This window comes from Chlorocebus sabaeus, chromosome 25 (genome assembly GCF_047675955.1).
Source record: "Chlorocebus sabaeus isolate Y175 chromosome 25, mChlSab1.0.hap1, whole genome shotgun sequence".
Classification (NCBI taxonomy): domain Eukaryota; kingdom Metazoa; phylum Chordata; class Mammalia; order Primates; family Cercopithecidae; genus Chlorocebus; species Chlorocebus sabaeus.
Window position 1 is genome coordinate 74,214,895 of NC_132928.1, and position 18,283 is coordinate 74,233,177.

The window sequence follows — 18,283 nt, forward strand, 5'->3', positions numbered from 1 at the left end:
CCCCTTGCTTAACTGTTAGGAGTCAGTTTTTGTGCTTTAAGTGCTACCTCATTTGAATACAGAGAGGAGAATTTCAAATCACGGATAGTCAATTCTTACTTTGTATCTTGAAAGATATTCAGTAGAAGAGTTTTTGTGTCAGCATCTTCTTCTGCATTTCCAGTGTAAAGATCGACAATTGAGCGCTCAAAATATGGAGCCACCTTTGACAAAGCTCGAAGCTCAATCAAGTATAAAAAGTAAAGATTCTTGAGCCTTCTCGGACCTTCTCCCTTGGTTTCCACGGGGTCAAAGCGGCGTTTGAACTCTTTAATATTAGGTCCCCAACTGGGCTTACCCCAGGTTTCTAAAGAGAAAGAGAAATACATTACATTATTTTAGTAAATAGGATTTTTTTTCTGCTCTAAAGAATATGTATTCCCTTCAATAATTTTTATACTAATAGAAGGCAAAATCTCCACTTAAAAATATGATTACCTTCCAAAAGATAATTTGCGCATAGATGTAAATTGATGCTAGCATGAAGTCCTGATATGAGCTTATAGAAGACTCTTTTCTCCAGACACAAACCTATTCAGAAAAATATTGAAAAAGAAATCACACCTATTTAGATATCAGAAATATTGACTCAAGGAGGTTTAGTATGTAAGCTTATTTTTGATTGAAGAACATTATAATAAATCAAGGAATAATATAAAACTGATTAGATCAAGATTTTTTCAATAGAAGGCAAAATAAGATTTTGGCTTCAGAATGAAGTTAACTGAATATGATGAGAACTTCATGCTGAAAAAAGCAGAAAAGTTTGAGCAACCGGGAGTCAAAACACTATGGATAAAGTTGGCAACTTCCCATGTTACTCGGACGGCAACAGCACAGGTTTTCCCGTTTTTTAGGCTAAGAACTTACTAAAGTAAATGTAATTATAAAGTCACTGCTGGATTTTCCCCCCCTTCCTTATATGTGTTATTTGCTAGCAGAGAAATGAGGGTTTTATTAACCTTCTGCCCTGGAATTGTCTGATTTTTTTAACCATACGTTCTACTTGTAAGGAGCTGAAACTTGGAAAACAGAAATCCAGAAATTTCAACTAATTAAAAAAAAAAATACATGTTGACTATTTACCACTTGGGTGGAATCGTATCAGTGGAGTACAGGAATAGAACAGAACGTTATTTGATGGAGCCTTAAGCCACAGGGGCTTTTTTTGCTGAGAACTTAAGAGGTCAAGAGAGCCGGTCATCCTATCCTAACCCCTGCTCCCATTTTAAAAGATCTTCTCTAATAGGAGTAATGCACATTGTGAATGTATTTAATGCCACTAAACAATAAACTTAAAAATGATTAAGATGGTAAATTCTATGTTATATATACCTCACCACAATAAAAAAAGTTCTTTAGAAAAGTAATATTCTTTACAGGAAGTTTTTAAAATAAAAATGCAGAAAATTTTAAGAAGTCACTGGATACAGGGCCATTTGCTTCTCCCTCCTTCATCCAACAGGTTTTTAACACTTTCCCCATACAGGGAAATGGGCTTTAACAGTGGAAAGTAAAATAGTATCATTTATATGCTGGGGGAATTTTTTTTTAATGTAAGAGTATTTATGTGGTTTTGTGTCTATTAAAATTTTTTAGCAATTCACTCTCTTTCTGTCCTATCACAGATGATTCTGAAGCACATGGCCTCTAATTGGAAAAAAATAATTCTTTTGAGATCTCATTCCCTAATTGGGAATTCTTGCTAGAATATACAAATTGTCATGGATGGGGACCAAAAGAAATTAAATTTTATTTTGTAACTTCCTCCCTAAAAGTAGATGGCAATTTTGAATGTTTACGATAACAATGGATACAAACAATATATTTAATACATTAAGTAGTAACTTCTCTTCTACTAAAACTTTTCATCAAATCTATTATCAAGTAACAAAATACCAGATATGAAGTTCACTTTGTTTTCTTCCCGACCTCTCTCTCTAAGCGGTGCTTATGTCCAATAAAATGGATAAAGATTACAGAAGGGACAGTAAGCAAAGCAAAACTCATGAAAATCCATATGCCTACAAACCAGGACCAGGAAAACTGGGAGGCAGTTATAATTTGCAAAGCCCACAAAGCCCCTACACTGAAATGAGGCAGAGGATAAGTAAGGGGAGAGAAATAGAAATGTATTTCCACAAACTGTGAAAAACAGGTAACTTCAACCATATTAATAAAGAATGCACCAACTAAGTGCACCCAGACACACAACACACTTAGCAGGAAATTGCTGGAGAGCTTCTCCTGGCCTACATACAGTCTGTGCCAGGCTGCAGTGTATCTTTAATTACGGAGGTCTAGGCAAAAGCTTTCGCAATCTCACTCTGAAGTAACATCTGCAAAAGCTGACTTACCAAGGCAGAATCCACCAACTTCTAACAACATAGAGCAATTCAATTACACAACTTAGAAAATGGTTCTCTTCTTCCTCTTGATTTAATTTCATTAAAATTCATTTTCAGCACCTGAACTCTCAGAAAGGTGCTGCATTTACCGTAACAGTAACATTTGGCATTTGGACATGGATTTGTGGTTTCCAAAGGAACCTTTACAGACATTATCTACACTCACAGTGTAAATTAGTAGTAGGATTGCTATTGCTCCTCTCCACACTCCAGATGAGGAAACTGAATCTCAGGAAAGGTTGAGTCAGTTACCTATCAGGGAATGCTCTTTGGAACCAAGTATCAATATTCAGGTACTCCCAACAGTAAGACTGGAAGAATGGTTGATATAGTATACATAGAATCCAATATTGTTTCTAAATTTCATTCTCATTACTAACACTCAGAGTCTCTGACTACCTCTTCTAGCCTAAATGCTACTTTCCACAATTTGTATCTTTAGAGTAGAGCTTATTAAACAAAGCTAAACATCTTCTACATAAGCGATTTTCTCATATAATTCCTAACAGAATTTGCACATCAATAATGTTCACCTTAATAATGGCCAACGTATGCGCACAGTTCATTGCAAACAAAGAAATAGGCCAGGTGTGGTGGCTCACACCTGTTATCCCAGCACTTTGGGAGGCTGAGGTGGGCAGATCACTTGAGGCCTGGAGTTCAAACCAGCCTGGCCAACATGGCGACTCTACCGAAAATACAAAAATTAGCCAAGTGTGGTGCCAGGTGCCTGTAATCCCAGCTATTTGGGAAGCTGAGGCATGAGAATCACTTGAACCTGGGAGGCAGAGGTTGCAGTGAGCCGAGATGGTGCCACTGCACTCCAGCCTGGGTGACAGTGAGACTCTGACTCAAAAAAAAAAACAAGTAATATTCATAAGATAACATGACCAAATGACATGTATAAAATAGAATTCGTTTTACTCCGTAGTACTCCTAAAAGGTTATGGCTATGAAATATCAATTTTCCTATGTCATTCAACTTGCTTATGTTACTAATATATTTTAATTTTTAATTTCATAAACAAATGGCAATTTGGTAAGGTAAATTTTTAAAAGCATTATATATCCAATTATTAACCTAAGTTATTAAAATCCTACAACATTTCACCTTTGCATTAATAGCATTTGATATTTACAACACTGGAAGTACAAGAATGCAAAAGCATATAATACATCAGGATCTATATTGCTTTATCTTTTAATTAGACAAAGTTAGACTATATTAACACAGCAAACATGTTTTGAACCTTTTGAATTCATATTTATCTTCCATTAATTTTATATATAAAAAGTACTTCCTTGCAAAAGGAATGTCTCCACTTTTAAAGTATTTTGCATTACTCGTTACTAGAGAAGTAGCTTGAATGAACATTACATACAGAACAGAAATAAGATTAGGGAAACAGTTATGAAAACCTGATGACAGTATTTGGCCTGTGTATTTATATAAACCTGGTTTTTAGCTGACCACTATCTTCAAAATTTTCACATAATTTTATCCCGATATGTTAACCTAAAACACATTTTTTTCAAACACTGTGAAAATTAGTTGACTAGGTAATAAAATCCTAGACCTTACAAAAATATGCTAAATCAGTATTTTTTACAAAAAATCCAATAAATTTAGAACAGACTGTTTACCTTCTAGCCATGTGTAGAATGATTCTCCTGAAAGAGAAAGAGAGAAAAGTGGATTAAAATATTATATGGTCATTTATAAAGTAGAATAAATTAGGTTTATAAAATATTTCTGCAGGCTGCAGAGCATGGTGGCTCATGCCTGTAATACTAGCACTTTGGGAGGCCGAGGCGGGCGGATTACTTGAGGACAGAAGTTCAAGACCAGCCTGGCCAACATGGCGAAACCCCATCTCTACTAAAAATACAAAAAATTAGCCGAGTATGGTGGTGCAGGCCTGTAATCCCAGCTACTAGGGAGGCTGAGGCAGGAGAATTGCTTGGACCCAGGAGGCTAAGGTGCAGTGAGCCGAGATCATACCACTGCCCTCCAGCTTGGATGACAGAGTGAGACCCTGTCTCAAAAAAAAAAAAAAAAAAAAAAAAATGACAGATTAAGTAATCTCTCTAAAATGTCTACTGCTTCAGGTAAAATAGAAAAACAGTCATATGGTTCTAGGAAATAAAGCCTACAAATAATTTAAGTAACTTTAAGTGAGTGTTTTAATAAATATTTTGACTATTACATTTTTTAAGAAAACATTTCAGTCAAAATATTATGAGCTGGGCACAGTGGCTTAGCTTGGACCTGTAGTTCCAGTTAACTCAGAAGGTTGAGGGGGAAGGATTGCTTGAGCCCAGGAGTTTGGATCCAACCTGGGCAACATAGCGAGATCCTGCCTCTTTAAAAAAAAAAAAAAAGTATGTAAATCTTATTCATTGAAGGTGTAAATATCTGAAAACATGGAACAAACATTTTAACAATCTCAAATTTGCTTTTCATAACAACCATAATGCTTTTTAAATATTCCAAAAAAACAGTGAATTATAATTAACACAAACATCAAACTATTGATTATTCCACTTTTCCTAATCCAATAAAACTAAGAATATTTCCTTTTCTTTTTTTTTTTTTTTCGAGATGGAGTCTCGCTCTGTCACCCAGGCTAGAGTGCAGTGGTGCAATCTTGGCTCACTGCAACCTCCACCTCCCGGGTTCATGCCATTCTCCTGTCTCAGCCTCCTGAGTAGCTGGGATTACAGGCACCCGCCACCACGCCCGGCTAATTTTTTTGTATTTTTAGTAGAGATTGGGTTTCACGGTGTTAGCCAGGATGGTCTCGATCTGCTGACCTCGTGATCCGCCCGCCTCGGCCTCCCAAAGTGCTGGGATTACAGGCATGAGCCACCGCACCCGGCTGAATATTTCCTCAATTTTCTAAGACTAATAAGGTTTTAAGGGGCAGCTAAGAAAATCTCTTAATTTTTGATATAATTCTTCAGGAAAGTTAATACTAATATAACACAGAAGGGCTTGACTAATCTGTGTACTAAATGCTGAAGAACATTCCTGGGGTCGGGGAGATGCTGGTCAAGGGGTACAAAATTTCAGTTAAAGAAAAGGGGTAAGTTCAAGAGATTTATTGTAAAACATGGTAGCTGTAGTTAATTACAATGTACTGTATTCTTGAAAATTGTTGCGATTTAAAGTGCTTTCGCCAAAAAAATGGTATGTGAGCTAATTAGCTCAATATACCCATTCCACAATGTATACATATTTCAAAACATGTTAAACATGATAAAAATATATAATTTTTATTTGTCAACTTAAAAAAAAAAGAACTATTCCTGGCCCTATAACCTTCTTCAGAGTGGGGGAAAAAGAAAGAAAAGAGAGCAGTCAATAAGGATAAAAATTGTTAAAGCATTTCCTGAGTTACCTGTTTTTTTTTTTTTTTTTAAATTGAGAATGATAGAAATTACAGAAAAACCAAACACTCAGATGAGCTGAGTAAGGAGTCTAGGGATAAATTAGATGGTGGGGAATTACTTTGCTTACTGAGAGTCTTCATATTTTGCACAACAATGAAAACATCTAGCAAATTAATTCATTCAACATATAGTAAGGATCACTTATCATTATATCACTTGTGATTCAGAAAACCTCAGTGCCAACAGGAAAAGTCTAGTACCCAATGTACTAAAAAATATAACATATGGCCTCTATCAATCTAACTTAAACTACCACTATATGGTCTTACCTACCGCTAAAAAAGGTCTCTTTACTGTCTCCCCAAACATGCTTGACTTTCTCAACTCCCAGCTTCATGCTGTTTCCTCCAACATGTACTATCCAATTCTATGGATCTAAATCTGTCCCATTATTCAAAATTCACCTCCAATGCTACCTCCTCCAGTAAGCCTTCCCACATTGCTCCCGTGAGATACGATCTCTTTCTCCTCTAAGGAGCTATATATCATCTACCGTTTGTACCAGGTATGGAGTATTTCTTTACCTCATTACCATTGTTTATGTACAGTGCTTATCTTTCCTACTATCCTATATATCCTCAGCTCCTAGAGGGAAAGCACCATGTTTTAAATATTTTCCTACCCTGGACAATGCCCATCAGTGCCCCTGAACACAGACAGGTAAACATTCAGTTTAAATAATTATTTTGGCTATTTTGGGGGTATCTTTTAACCAGCATTCACTCAGTAATCAATTGTTTATAAATTGCTCTTCATCAAATTAAGTATTATATTGATACCTGAGGTTAGAAATTTCAAAGTCAATAAGAAAATAAAGAGGTCACAAGACAAATTATCTGGTAAAACTACCTTAATTCCTTCTCCCCACTTCCTCAGAACATATTCAAGTAAATTATATAATAACCAGAAAATGGGGAACTTGTAATGTGAATTGATTTACAAACTAAGCATTTAGGAAAAATGATCTTTTATTTTTTAACATAGGATAACTTTATATATATAAAATAATCTCTTTTTTTTGGTCACTATTCATTAGTAGCTATTTTCTTAGAAAATAGGAATACTTTCTTTTGAATTACATAAAGGAAAAATCAAATTCTGATTCTTAAAATAATTTCCTCCACACTTGAAGCAAACACAAACATGAGTTTTGCTCACCATCATCTTCGCCTAAAAGAGAAAATAATAGAAAAAATTTTAGAAAATGTCTTACATAGCTCAGATGCCAATACTATTTTTTGAGATTAAAACTGTTAAACTATTAATTATATTACGAACCTTGGTCACTGAGTAGACATCCTGCAAATGAGTCCTCTTAATCAGAATATAGGCCAAAGAATATAATATTTGCACATTTTGGCCAGGCGCGGTGGCTCACGCCTGTAATCCCAGCACTTTGGGAGGCCGAGGCGGGTGGATCACCTGAGGTCAGAAGTTCGAGACCAGCCTGGCCAACATGTGAACCCGGTCTCTACTAAAAATACAAAAATTAGCCGGGCATGGTGGCATGCACCTGTAATCCCAGCTACTTGGGAGGCTGAGGCCGGAAAATCGCTTGAACCCAGGAGGTGGAGGTTTCAGTGAGCCAAGATCATGCCGTTGTGCTCCAGCCTGGGCAACAAGAGCAAAACTCTGTCTAAAATAAATAAATAAATAAAGAAGCCTGGGCATGGTGGCTCAGGCTTGTAATCCCAGCACTTTGGGAGGACCACAAGGTCAGGAGTTCAAGATCAGATTGGCCAAGATGGTGAAACCCCATCTCTACTAAAAATACAAAAAATTAGCCAAGGCGTGGACCCAGCTACTCGGGAGGCTGAGGCAGAGAACTGCTTGAACCCAGGAGGCAGAGGTTGTAATGAGCCAAGATCACACTACTGCACTCCAGCGTGGGTAACAGAGCGTGACTCTGTCTCAAGAAAAAAAAAAGATTTGCACATTTTAAAATACAATAAATAATAAAATATCAGAAAGCAACTAAAAATAGTCATTAAGACCACTATTTTCAATAATTAATTACTATATAAAGTTGCTCCTTTAATCATTATGTACACAATCCTCTCTGAACATTCCTGTTTCCATCCTGGAATATTTTTCTCTTTTAAATTACTGCTCCTCAGCAGAGATAGGCCTTAATGACAGTACATCCCAAACTGTAATCAGTGAAACCCTTGGGCAAGGTGCTGCTTCCGGGAGGCCTAGAGGTGGGGAAGAGGCCAGAGGCTGGGCTCTAGGGCTACACGACAGCTCTGCCTATCAGTTTTATAATGTGGGTTCTGAAGTGAGATTTCATTTTTGGACAAAAGTTCCTATTGCTCAAAACCTGTTAGAAAACAGTTGTATAAGCCTAGGGGTTATGACTCAGAAATGTGGAAGAAAGAGTTAAGAAGATTAAAGAACTATTAATCAACCAATTTCAATGGAGATAGCATGTATATAGCATCAGCAAGAGCTATTAATTACTTCATAGAGTACTCCTGTAACAGCTAGGAACCATTCTCTTTACCCAGTCTTGTCTTCTTTCATATTTCATTTTTCTTCTTGTCTCCTCTTCCCTTCCTCTTTTTCTATCTAGTAGTTTCCTTTTTCTCATCTTTCCAGCATAAAATCTTATGTGTCTGATATATCACTAACATGGAAGTGAAGTGTTTCTTAGGACTTGATGGTTTTCTTAAGTGAAAAATTGTATTTTCTGCTTTAAAAGTATTAAGTGGCTGTAGAAAAGGTCTGGAAGAACACCTTTCAAACTCTGTACTATGGAATAGAAGAGCTTTCCCTTTTCACTTTATATAACTATTATATTGCTTCCATTTTTACAAAATGTTGTGGACTTAAAACCTTTAAGTTGAAAACAGAAAAGTTGTGAAGCAAAAGTAGTAAAAGAGACAAAGGATAAGAAGCCAGGCACATCTTTTTCAGGACAAACTTCCTTCTCCAGGCAGTTTCAATGTGAATTTGGGGAAAACGAGTATTTGCCACATTGTGACAGAGTGAGCATGAAAAAGCAGTCTATGCAGTCAACCCTTCCAAGTCTATTTGGTTCTCAGAAAGGTCTAAAGATACAAATTTAGAAAAGGAAATCAAATTTTTTAAAACACTCCCTGTCTAAAGGAAACACTGGAATGGAGGACAGTTACAGAGTTGCTCCCAGGGTTTGGCTCCTCATTGAGAACAGAATGAGGATGTACCCCACTGAGGACAGTAAAGCTGTTCTATTGAAATAGAATGCCAGACACAGGTGTTAACTTAAAATGTTTCTAATAGCCACATTTTTAAAATTCAAAAGTACACACACACTACAACAAAAATATGTTACATGACACATAGGTTGTAGTAGTCTTACCACTTACCAAAACAATAAGGTTCTGTCTAACAGCAATACAGTTTTTACATCTAAATAAGCTAAGATTAAATAAAATTTAAAATTCAGTTTCACAGTAGCCAAATTTCGTGTGTTCAACAGTCCCATGTGGAAACTGGTTACTTTATTGGACAGTACAGATATAGAGCACTGCTAAAGGCAGCCTACTTTCTCATTTTTCCTACTCAAAGTGTGGCACATGAGTCGGCACCTGAGGCAGTACCTGGGAGCATGTTAGACTGTTGGGCCTCACGCAAGATCTACAGAATCAGAACCTGCGTGTTACCAAGGCTCCTAGGTGATTTGTACGCACGCTGAAGTCTTAGAAGCAGTTACGAGACATTGGCTGTCAAACTTGGTTGCATACTGGAACCATCTGGAGAGTTTAAAAAATACCCATGCCTGCTGTTCTCATTCCAAGGATTCTGACTTAATTAGTATAGTGTAGGGCCTGAGCATCCAGATTTTTCAAGAAGTCCCCAGGAAATCTTTGATATATATTTCTTACTCACATATTTTAATTATTTTACATAAACTTCCTAGTTCAGGGTCTGGCACAGAGCAGGCACACAATAAATGACAGTAATTATGTAAAACAACATGCCTAGAAATCTCAAGACTTGACTATGAACTAATCTTATACTTTTTGTTCATCATTCAAATTAAACAATATATAAAAATGAAAGCTTTTTCAATACAAAGTTTAGTTATAAAGACATTTTATTAACAATGAAAAGCGTGAAAATGTACATAGGAAAAACCTACCTCGGCTAGGTGCCAGAGGATTTAAAGGACGATAAACAGATCGAGGCCTGAAAAAGAAAGCATAATACCCGAACATAAAATGGTTTAACTTTTACAGTGTATAATTTTATTCCAGTAGAAACAAATACTCCTCTCCCCACCCTCTCTCTTTTTTTTTTTTTGAGACAAGAGTTTCACTTAGTCACCCAGGCTAGAGTGCGATGGCGTGATCTCTGCTCACTGTAACCTCCGCCTCCCGGGTTCAAGCGATTCTCCTGCCTCAGCCTCCCAAGTAGCTGGGATTACAGGCACCTGGCATCATGCCCAGCTAATTTTTTTGTATTTTTAGTAGAGATGGGGTTTCACCATGTTGGCGAGGCTGGTCTTGAACTCCTGACCTCAGGTGATCCACCCGCCTCGGCCTCCCTAAGTGCTGGGATTACAGGTGTGAGCCACAGCACCCGGCCTCTCCCCACCCTCTCTTTATCAGTCGTTCCTTCTTCCCCCACCCCCTCCAGTTACTTGAAACAGTTCTCTTCATAGATGCTGTTCCACACTCTCCATGCAGAGGTCCCTTTATAGCCAGTGTAACGCTCTGGGTTCAGCAATAGGTCTACATACTGAGCAGCTGGAGATCTCTCATCTGAACAAGAAACAATTCATAAAAACCATCCATATTTCACCATTTATCTAAGAGTTAACAGTACAAAGCAAATCGGACTACTCAAAGGTAAGAGAAATGCCATGCTTTTCAAGTAATCTCCAACTTAAATGGTACAGTGGCTAGTATACTTGTGACTACTTGATGCAGGACTTGGAATAACTTGGACAAATTCCTGAAGAGAAGAAAAACAACTCTTCCATTTCCTTTGGATATGCAGTGCTCTCTTAAGCAATACAACATTCCCTTCACCTTATCAGAGGCATGAATCATTTCTTAAGTTTTAACCACCCAGGACTGAAAAGACCAAACAGAATCATAACCTGCTTTAATATTTCATATGATTTATTCTCTAAGAATATACCTACCTAACCACGCACTTGGAAACATTTTGTAACATATATTGTATTAAAAATAGAGATTTCCCTGCAACTCTCTGCTTGGAGTTATAAAGTAAATGGCTCCATAACTTTGTGATCCAAATCTGATTCTTCATAAAGCTATACCATGCTCCAGTTTTTAAAAGTTATATATTACTGTTTTTACTGATGTTAACATACTGAAGTGGTTTTTTTGCTTTCAAACTAAAAGGACGTAGTAGGCATAACTTTCACAAACTTGTTGAAATATTTAAAACGAAATAGCCACTTTCCATATTGAAACCCAAATGAGTATTTACCTGATCTCCACTATTTGGACTTTTGTTTTTTGTTTTTTTTTGAGACGGAGTCTCACTGTGTCACCTAGGCTGGAGTGCAGTGGTGTAATCTCAGCTCACCACAACCTCTGCCTCCCGGATTCAAGTGATTCTCCTGCCTCAGCCTCCCTAGTAGCTGGGACTACAGGCGCCCGCCACCACATCTGGCTAATTTTTGTATTTTTACTAGAGACGGGGTTTCACTATGTTGGCCAGGCTGGTCTCGAACTCCTGACCTCGTGATCCACCTGCCTTGGCCTCCCAAAGTGCTGGGATTACAGGTGTGAGCCACCACTATGTCCGGCCCTATTTGGACATTTTAATTAAGATCTCTAAGGAATACAAAAAATTTTTAAAATCTTAATTATTGAACCTCACATTCTGAATAGAAATGGGAAACGTGATTTTCATAGCTAAAGAAAAATTACAATGACTAGGCCTCACACATATATGCTCATAATACATATAAGCTCAAGTGTTATATATGATGGCACAGATATATTCCTTTATTTATAGGCTTACTACCTTTTGTTGTCATTAGTTTAAAGAATAATACATAGGCATCTGGTTTAAAACAGGAGTCAAATATGGTCATTAAATGTCCCTCTTTCATTACCTGATAGTATATTTTCCTGTAAGTAAACAGTATTCCCTGGACAGTCAATGACCACAGACTGGGATTATCCATGATCACAGGGCAAAATAACATCCTGATCCATGCCTTCCAAGAATTACCTGGCACTTGTTGTTTCTGAAACAGAGTCTTGCTTTGTCGCCCAGGCTGGAGTGCAATGTGAGATCTCAGCTCACTGCAACCTCCGCCTCCCGGGTTCAAGCAATTATCCTGTCTCAGCCTCCTAAGTAGCTGAGATTACAGGCACTCACCACCATGCCCAGTTGATTTTTTGTATTTTTAGTAGAGATGGAGTTATCCCATCTTAGCCAGGCTGGTCTCAAACTCCTGACCTCAGGTGATCCACCCGCCTGGCACTTTCATGATGTAGGAAGAATACAAGGATAACTAACAATTTACTATATTAAATGGGTTGTATATAACTTAGACAATGGAAACATGATTTTGCAGACTATAGGAATACTGGCTCTATTTCTAGCTCTAAATTTGTAAAGATACTCCACTATAAAAAACAAGGCAAATAAAACAATTTACAGATGGATAGAAAAAACTGTCCAAGAACACAGATTGACTCAGGACTCAAAAACAGTAACTTTCAAAAATCTTAATTTAAAATAAAAATTCAAATTATGAAGTATAAGTGTGGCTTTTGATATGGGCACAGTGGTGCATGCCTCTAGTCCCAGCTGCTTGGGAGGCTGAAGTGGAAGGATCACTTGAGCCCAGAAGTTGGAGGCTGCAGCGAACTATGATGGCACCACGTACTCCACCCTGAGCAACAGGCCCTTTTTTTTTTCTTTAAAAAAAAAAAAAAAAAAAAAAAAAAAAAAGTATGGCTTTTAGTAAAGAAAAAAAAATCTTAAAACTCAGTATTTAGTTGTATAGTCTTATTCTCCAAAGCTGCTCTTAAATAAATTTGTCTGCAAAATTGAATTACGTATAAGTTTCACAATTAAATATAACATTAATTTATGTTCTCTGATGCATATATACGTACATATTTCTAAATAATTTGTGTGTGTGTGTACATGTAGGACTACATGTGTATAGAATCCTCTACAAATGTGCAAATTGGACGAGTACCAACCGCTTCTCCCAACAAAACCAACCAAATAATAAAGAAGAAAAACCATGATTCAAATATTAAACCATGATGATTTAAAATATACTTTAAGGGAGCTAAAAAAAAATCACAAGAGGAAAATCAATTATATCAGGTTTTTCATTGTTCTTTTTTAAGAAATGTGGTCTTTCTTTGTTACGCAGGCTGGACTCGAACTCCTGAGCTCAAGCAAGCCTCCTGACTCAGCCTCCCAAGTAGCTGGGACTCCAGGTGCTCACCACAACACACAGCTCAATTATATCAGTTTATATAACTACTTAAGTAAAACTTAAATTTTTAAGATTCTTAATGTTTATTCCCTTACTTTAATCAATACTTGAAAAAAAAAATCTTGTAATACTTTCTCAAATCATGAAGAGTGGGTTTTGTTAACCTACACAAGGAGTTTGCAAACTACAGCTTGTGTTCCAAATCTGGCCTGCTGCTTATTTTTGTAAATAAAGTTTTCATGGAACACAGCCATGTTCATTTGCTTACATACTGCTTTCACACTATTATGGCAGAGATGAGTAACTGCAACAGAGACCCTATAGTCAGTCTATAAAGCCTAAAATAGTTATTATTAGTCCATTACTTAAAAACCTTACCAGCCTCTGCTCTATACTGACAAGAATTTCATAAGACATCCAGAGTGAGCAAATGGTGTGGCAGAAAGCAACTACAGGCCAAGTTCTCTACAAACACACTAGCTGGCAGTGCCCATCCTTATCCCTGGGCCATCTGTGACACTGATTTTCATTTGTTCCTCAACTGCAACTTGTCTCAGTTTGTACAGCTGCATCATTCATTCAGACAATTCTCTCTAAATTATCTGGCCCTCTACTATGACCTCCCCTACAAAAGTTTTATCTTCTTTCTGCCTCTACAAAGCAGCTTCATAATTCCTAACTCTGGGAATTCATGCAGTTGAACTAGTATTATTTCCTCCTCTTCAAGTATACTTGTTTTTTTCTTTTTTTTTTTGCAATGAGTCTCACTCTGTTGCGCAGGCTGGAGTGCAATGGCATGGTCTCGGCTCACTGCAACCTCTGCCTCTTGGATTCAAGCAATTCTCCGGCCTCAGCCTCTCATGTGGCTGGGACTACAGACATGTACCACCACGCCTGGCTAGTTTTTGTATTTTTAGTAGAGGCAGGGTTTCGCCATGTTGGCCAAGCTGGTCTCAAACTCCTAACTTCAGGTGATTCACCCGCCTTAGCCTCCCAAAGTGCTGGGATTACAGGCATAGGCCACTGTGCCCGGCCTCAAGTATACGATTTTTTCCAACTGAATTTCCTTGTCACTGTCCTAATTTAATAGAGTTATGAGGTCATACCACATTTTCTAGGATGTTAAACTTTCTTCCCTACTTCCTAACTCATATATCTCTTAAACATTAATGATAGCATATAGGACAACTTAGTGTGCAAGCTCTTTGCTATGGTCACAGATAAAACAATACTGTATTATAGACTCAGGATTCAGCTTAAAGCCCCTCCATCACCAACCCTACCCCAAACTGCTACTAACTCACTGTTAAAACATCATTTACAGTCAAGGAGAAGATACAGTTTATAAAGTGCTCAAGAAATTTTGATACACAACCAGATTTAGAAACTACTGTTTTAAACATTAAATTTATTAATGAACATATTTTAAGGGAAAAAATAAAACTAGGAATCTAGCCGGGCGCGGTGGCTCAAGCCTGTAATCCCAGCACTTTGGGAGGCCGAGACGGGCGGATCACGAGGTCAGGAGATCGAGACCATCCTGGCGAACACAGTGAAACCCCGTCTCTACTAAAAACTACAAAAAAAAAAAAAACTAGCCGGGCGAGGTGGCGGGCGCCTGTGGTCCCAGCTACTCGGGAGGCTGAGGCAGGAGAATGGCATGAACCCGGGAGGCGGAGCTTGCAGTGAGCTGAGATCCGGCCACTGCACTCCAGCCTGGGCAACAGAGCGAGACTCCGTCTCAAAAAAAAAAACAAACTAGAAATCTATCATGCTATTTAGGCTTTTTATGAAACAACTAGTTCATTCAGCAAGTATTTACTAAGCATCTACCACGTCCAGGCACTGTTCTAGGTACTAGGGATACATCAGTGAACCAAAAACAAAGCCCTTGCCCTCAAGTAGCTCACAATCTAGCTGGGGAAGACTGACAAGAAATCGATACACTCAATAATACACCATATACTGTCAGGCAGTTGTTAGTGCTTGGGCAGGGTGGGGGCCAGCAGTGCAAAGGGACAGGGAGTGATAGTGGCTACTATCTTACAGAGTGAGATGAGAGCAGGTTGTTCTGATAAAGTGACATTTGAGGAGAAACATGAACCACAAAGAAGAAGCAAGCCATGATAAACATAGTAACAACAACAACAAAAAGAGTGGTAGGAAAAGCAGTTTACCTTAAAGGATACTAAATTACTAAATTATTTTAAAAACTATGATTTGATCTATAGGGATCATCTTCTATTCAAACGAAGTCATTATCAACAACAAAACAGCAGGAAATGGGGTATATGAATATATTCCCCAGTAAACTGGGTAAATATTCTTTGTATTTTTGTTTTTGTTTTAATCCACTGAATTTGGGAAACAGCAATAACTAAACAATGATTATAAAGCTACCCTGACAGTAATTTTAAAAACTACTACAGGCCAGGCATGGTGGCTGACGCCTGTAATCCCAGCACTGTGGGAGGCCAAGGCAGGTGGATCACCTGAGGGTAGGAGTTCGAGACCAGCCTGGCCAACATGGCGAAACCCTGTCTCTACTAAAAATAAAAAAAATTACCTGGGCATGGTGGTGCATGCCTGTAATCCCAGCCACTAGGGAGGCTGAGGCAGGAGAACTGCTTGAACCTAGGAGGCAGAGGTTGCAGTGAGCCAAGATTGTGCCATTGCACTCCAGCCTGGGCAACAGAGTGAGACTCCGTCTCAAAACAAAACAAAACAAAACAAAACTGCATATAAACCATTGGAATATATATGAATATTACAACTCAGAAGAATCATGGTAAACCAATTAGTAGGTACCATGGTTTTATAATAATATAAAAATATTGATTTAAAATATAATCTTGAAAATCTTAAGGGGATGATTTCATATAAATTCTTAAGAAACATCTCTTACTTTTTACAATTTAAGAAACTAATATTTTAAAAAACAGTTAACACGGCTGGGTGCGGTGGCTCACGCCTGTAATCCCAGCACTTTGGGAGGCCAAGGTGGGTGGATCACGAGGTCAGGAGATCGAGACCATCCTGGCTAACACGGTGAAACCCCATCTCTACTAAAAATACAAAAATTTAGCCAGGCGTGGTCGTGGGTGCCTGTAGTCCCAGATACTCGGGAGGCTGAGGCAGGAGAATGGCATGAACCTGGGAGGCGGAGCTTGCAGTGAGCCGACATTGTGCCACTGCACTCCAGCCTAGGCGACAGAGCGAGACTCTGTCTCAAAAAAAAAAAAAAAGTTAACACTGTTTATACTGATGGCAGGTAATCTACATATCAATTATTTATAGCAGGTACTTCCTGCAATTAAGTATTTTTATTAATTACCAATTTACCATGAGTAATATGTATTCACACAAATTATTAATCTGAAAACCTATTAAATAAGCACTATTTATACTTTCATCAAAGAATAGGTAAACAGACAATTTAGAAATAAATGACGATGAGTGTTAAGCACTCAAATATAACTGTAATGACAAACAGAGCAAATGCAAGAGTAAGGAGAAGTTCAATGGCTTGCTTTGAAAAAACCTTTACCAATTCTATACATCATGGAGAGGATACTTCATTAATTACCCCTTGGTATAACCTTACTCAGATTCCTTTAAAATTTCCTTACTGAAACCACATAAACCAAGATAACATTCCATCTCCCACCATTATTCTCAGTTTACCATACTACAATAGAAGCTCACTCTAACTTACTCCGCTACAGGCTGGATTGATAGCACAATTGTACCTGTGAATCTTTTTTAAAACTTTAGGAAGCAGATCACTCTAGATGCCTGAAGAGTTCCAAAGAACTATTTCCAACTATGCATACTTAATCCCCAAATTATTTTCCACTATGAAAAATATTACAATACCAAGGAAAAAGGTGAAGAGAAACCAAATGAATGATTTATGCCTACTTAGCACAATTCTTTGGGAATATTATCCTATAGATAAACATTTTGAGTCACTGCAATTACCTTCTGTTAAGAGAAGTGGTAGTTACTCTGGTGGAGAGTGTCCAGTCTTTCTACCATTCCAGGGGACTCTTGGAAAAAGGGCTGTGGAGAAGTCGAATTAAAGTCCTCTCCAGCATCAGAAAGCATCTTTATATGAGTTTGTTAAGACCTCTAGCAAATTCCAGTGTAAATATTTTTACAAAATGTTCACAGACCTATAACTAAGTGGCTTCAATTGAAGGTCCGTGGCAGATGGGGTATCATAATGGAAAGAATACAGGTTTTGGATTCGGATATGGGATCAAATCCTGCCTCAGCCTCTTGCTATTGTGTGATCTTGGGCAAGCTATTTAGTCTTTTTCAGACTCAGGTTTCTCAGATATGAAATTAATACACACTAATGAAGGTAGCTGCAGAGACCAGAAATAATGTATTTAAGGCATTTAACACAAGGCCTGGAACACAGGCTCTCATTAAATGCCAGTATGAATAAGAAGGTCTACCTAGCAAAATCCAGTATTGAAGCTATAATTCAGTTTATATTTTCATTGATTAAAAATGTCTCATAAAAAGGTTAAAGTTAAAATAATGTAATGATAATAGTTTATTGTATTACCATCAAGTTCACAAAAGTGATCCCGTGAATCATCATATCTTGCCCAGTCAATGAAAGCTTCTTTGCTTTGATTACTATGGGAAGAAGGAATAAAAAAGAAAAATTATTAAATTTGGAGCTGCAACTTTTAACACTGTATTCTAGTATCATTAAAATAGATAATCTGAGGTCAGTTGAAGATTAGATGATGCCACAATTCTGTTATTAGTGATTACATGAAGGAATGATAAAAAACAAGTTATATGAAAATATATATATTAATTTCCTTGAGTAATTTATATTTCTTAACTACACTGAATTATTAGGACTAGTCAATAATAATTATTTTAACTAGAAATTAATTTATAAATACATATAACATGTAAATACAAAACTCAAGCT

At 37.4% G+C, this 18,283-nt stretch overlaps 1 protein-coding gene across 1 annotated transcript in view; it reads right to left on the minus strand.

The window, feature by feature from the left end:
• The window catches only part of ERO1B (endoplasmic reticulum oxidoreductase 1 beta), a 67,060-nt gene that overhangs the window by 10,608 nt on the left and 38,169 nt on the right, over window positions 1–18,283 (minus strand). The window contains exons 6-12 of the mRNA XM_007989877.3: window positions 17,903–17,976; window positions 10,525–10,645; window positions 10,024–10,070; window positions 7,059–7,070; window positions 4,092–4,118; window positions 478–570; window positions 100–346 (exon numbers count right to left, since the gene is read on the minus strand). Of these exons, the coding sequence (XP_007988068.1) occupies window positions 100–346; window positions 478–570; window positions 4,092–4,118; window positions 7,059–7,070; window positions 10,024–10,070; window positions 10,525–10,645; window positions 17,903–17,976 (621 nt within the window). The remainder of the gene's footprint in view (window positions 1–99; window positions 347–477; window positions 571–4,091; window positions 4,119–7,058; window positions 7,071–10,023; window positions 10,071–10,524; window positions 10,646–17,902; window positions 17,977–18,283) is intronic.